General features: G+C 34.6%; 1 protein-coding gene across 1 annotated transcript in view; it reads right to left on the reverse strand.

Annotated features, from left to right (window-relative positions):
• Positions 1-2,060, reverse strand: part of LOC119315120 — a 3,464-nt gene extending 1,404 nt beyond the window's left edge. The window contains exons 1-5 of the mRNA XM_037589801.1: positions 1,947-2,060; positions 1,638-1,721; positions 660-821; positions 527-580; positions 268-414 (exon numbers count right to left, since the gene is read on the reverse strand). Coding sequence (XP_037445698.1) covers positions 268-414; positions 527-580; positions 660-821; positions 1,638-1,721; positions 1,947-2,060 — 561 coding nt within the window. The remainder of the gene's footprint in view (positions 1-267; positions 415-526; positions 581-659; positions 822-1,637; positions 1,722-1,946) is intronic.
• Between the last annotated feature and the right edge of the window lie 444 nt (positions 2,061-2,504).

A 2,504-nucleotide genomic window follows, 5' to 3' on the forward strand; every position in this document is an offset into this window, starting at 1 on the left:
TATTCTAAGCGTGAGTGTAGAATAGCTTATTCTACATCCGCTAGTAACGCTATGTACAAAATCTAGTAAAACGGAGTATAAAATATAGTAATTCAAGAAATATTTTTTTTATCATCCAAGTTTGTAATTTACTACATTTTTACAAAAATTACTATATTTTACATAGTGTGTTACTGTATTTAGTATGTACCGTTACTGGGGTGTAGAATAAGCTATTCTACACTCACGCTTAGTTTAGTAATCTCCAGATTGGGACAAATGGTGCACCCTGTTAAGGCTAAGCCTAACATAGTGGTCTTGTTCGCCATAAATTGATGGAGGAGCCATGGCTTGTCCAGGCACCAGATTAGCTCGACTTGCAGAAACAAATCCTGGGCACTGCAAGTTGTAGCACCCCTTCGATTTCAAGTCCTTCTGAGCAATAAAAAAAGGAAACATGTATTATTGTGGACGTAAAGAGAACCAGAAAACTATATGGGGACCACAATAATATTTAACGTGTTAAAATGACATTGATTATACTTACCGTCCAATATGTAAAGAAGCGAATATCTCTGTTATGGTACAAAGAGGGGGAAATCTGCAAGCAGAAGCAAATTATGAAATAGTTGTTCATTTAAAAGTATTTGACTTTACCATAATGAGTGATATGTTTGTACATGGATTCCAACTTGAATTAAGTTATAGTTTCCTCCATCTTGACAATAGATCTGTAAGGATGCTCCAGATTCTTGAGAGGTTCCTTGATTTGGTGAAGCCCATATACTCATGTCAGCTCGAAGGCCGTAGAATTGTCCTGGCTCTATGTGCCACATAGCATACTAGTGATAGAAAATTATAGCTCAAATTAGTAAATAACCAGAAAAATCTATAGAGAACGACATAATAAACAAGTGAGGGTGTGCATTCTTGGCCTTGGTATGAGGTTCACCTACCAGACATTTACAATGTGGAATTTTTCATGCTATGGAGTAAGTCTAGATTTGTTTTCGTAGGCCTTGTTGATTATATCATACTGGATTTAGCTTCCTCCGCGGGGTGTGGTGTCATTCCAACGCAATTAGACCTTTTGTGGTGATGCATGCAATGCTTTTGTGTGCATTTTCGATGGTCTTACTTAGGTTCTTGGGCTCACAACATCTTCTCTCCTCGTGGCAGGGGTGAAACAAGATTTGATTCTATCTCCGACACAAGTCTCCAAAATAGAGTATGTCCTAAATGCCTTTTTAAATCTGTTGTTAACAGTATTTTGGTAGCATGTTTTGTATGTAATGAACATAGCTTTCGCGGTATATAGGGGATCAAGATTAGTTTTTTAGGTGTATGCCTTTTATCTGGTCTTTATGTACCACCTTGTCTCTTGGACCATTGACAATAATTTAGCTTGAACAACAATGATTTAGATACATCACTAATGAATTAGATTTCTACTATTTTTTCTCTGTGGTTAAATATGTGATGCTTATATTGAAATTACCTTGACTTTGCCTGTTATATTTATCACATGTCACTTTGGCATATACATTGTGACATTTTTTGTGATACATACCCAGCAAGAAATCAACAAAACATTCCAAATCTAACACATGAAAAAGTAAAGGGAGATATATACAAAGAATGAGGGAGAGTGTGTGTACATGAGAAACAATGTCGCTTCCTTCATTCGTGATATCAACTCTCCAAGGAAAATGGAATGGTTTAGGTCTTAAAAGAGTGGTGTTCTGCAGAGGGAAAGAATAGTTCATGACTAGTTAGCATATATAATTGATGTACAGAGTCTTTGAAAGATAAGCATTTGTTTCACATATGTGTCCTACATATTAGTTGGGTATAAAAGTAACATAAAGTAGTTATTAACTCCAATGATAATTATCAAGATTAAGTGATCAAGTAGATACAACAAATGGAAAATACATAAACCAATTTAAAAGTAAAGTATTGGTTACCTTCTCATTCGTTTGGAGATTGACATCAAAGTCTATTGATTCAACAAAGGTGAGGTGGAAAGTTATACACAAAAAGCATAGTAAGACCCGTATGACAACATAATCACCTCCCATTTGTATAGGTAATTGTGTTACTTTCAACGAAACAGTAAGTATGTGATTCCTGACGTTCTTTTATCTTCTTTAGAGAATGCAACTTATATAGAATTGAGCCACGTTCTTTCTTTAGAAAGCTTTAATTGCATCGTACTGATGATGCACTCAATATTTAATGGGTACTCATCCGGTGTACTAACATTTTTGGATTTGGGTATAACCAATTGTTTATAATGTTCATTAAATATGGACTTGGTTTACATCCAATTAATGATTGCTTGATGGCCTATCTTTTTTACATGGATATAGATCAATTTATGCATCAATAATCATTAAAAATTTAATTAATTTACATCCAAAGAATGGGTGTATGATGATCTATATTTTCTTATATGGAAAAAAGGAGCTATGTGAGTGTTCAGTGTGGAGCCAAACATCTAATGATTGTTTGATTGGTGATCT

This window comes from Triticum dicoccoides, chromosome 1B (genome assembly GCF_002162155.2).
Source record: "Triticum dicoccoides isolate Atlit2015 ecotype Zavitan chromosome 1B, WEW_v2.0, whole genome shotgun sequence".
Classification (NCBI taxonomy): domain Eukaryota; kingdom Viridiplantae; phylum Streptophyta; class Magnoliopsida; order Poales; family Poaceae; genus Triticum; species Triticum dicoccoides.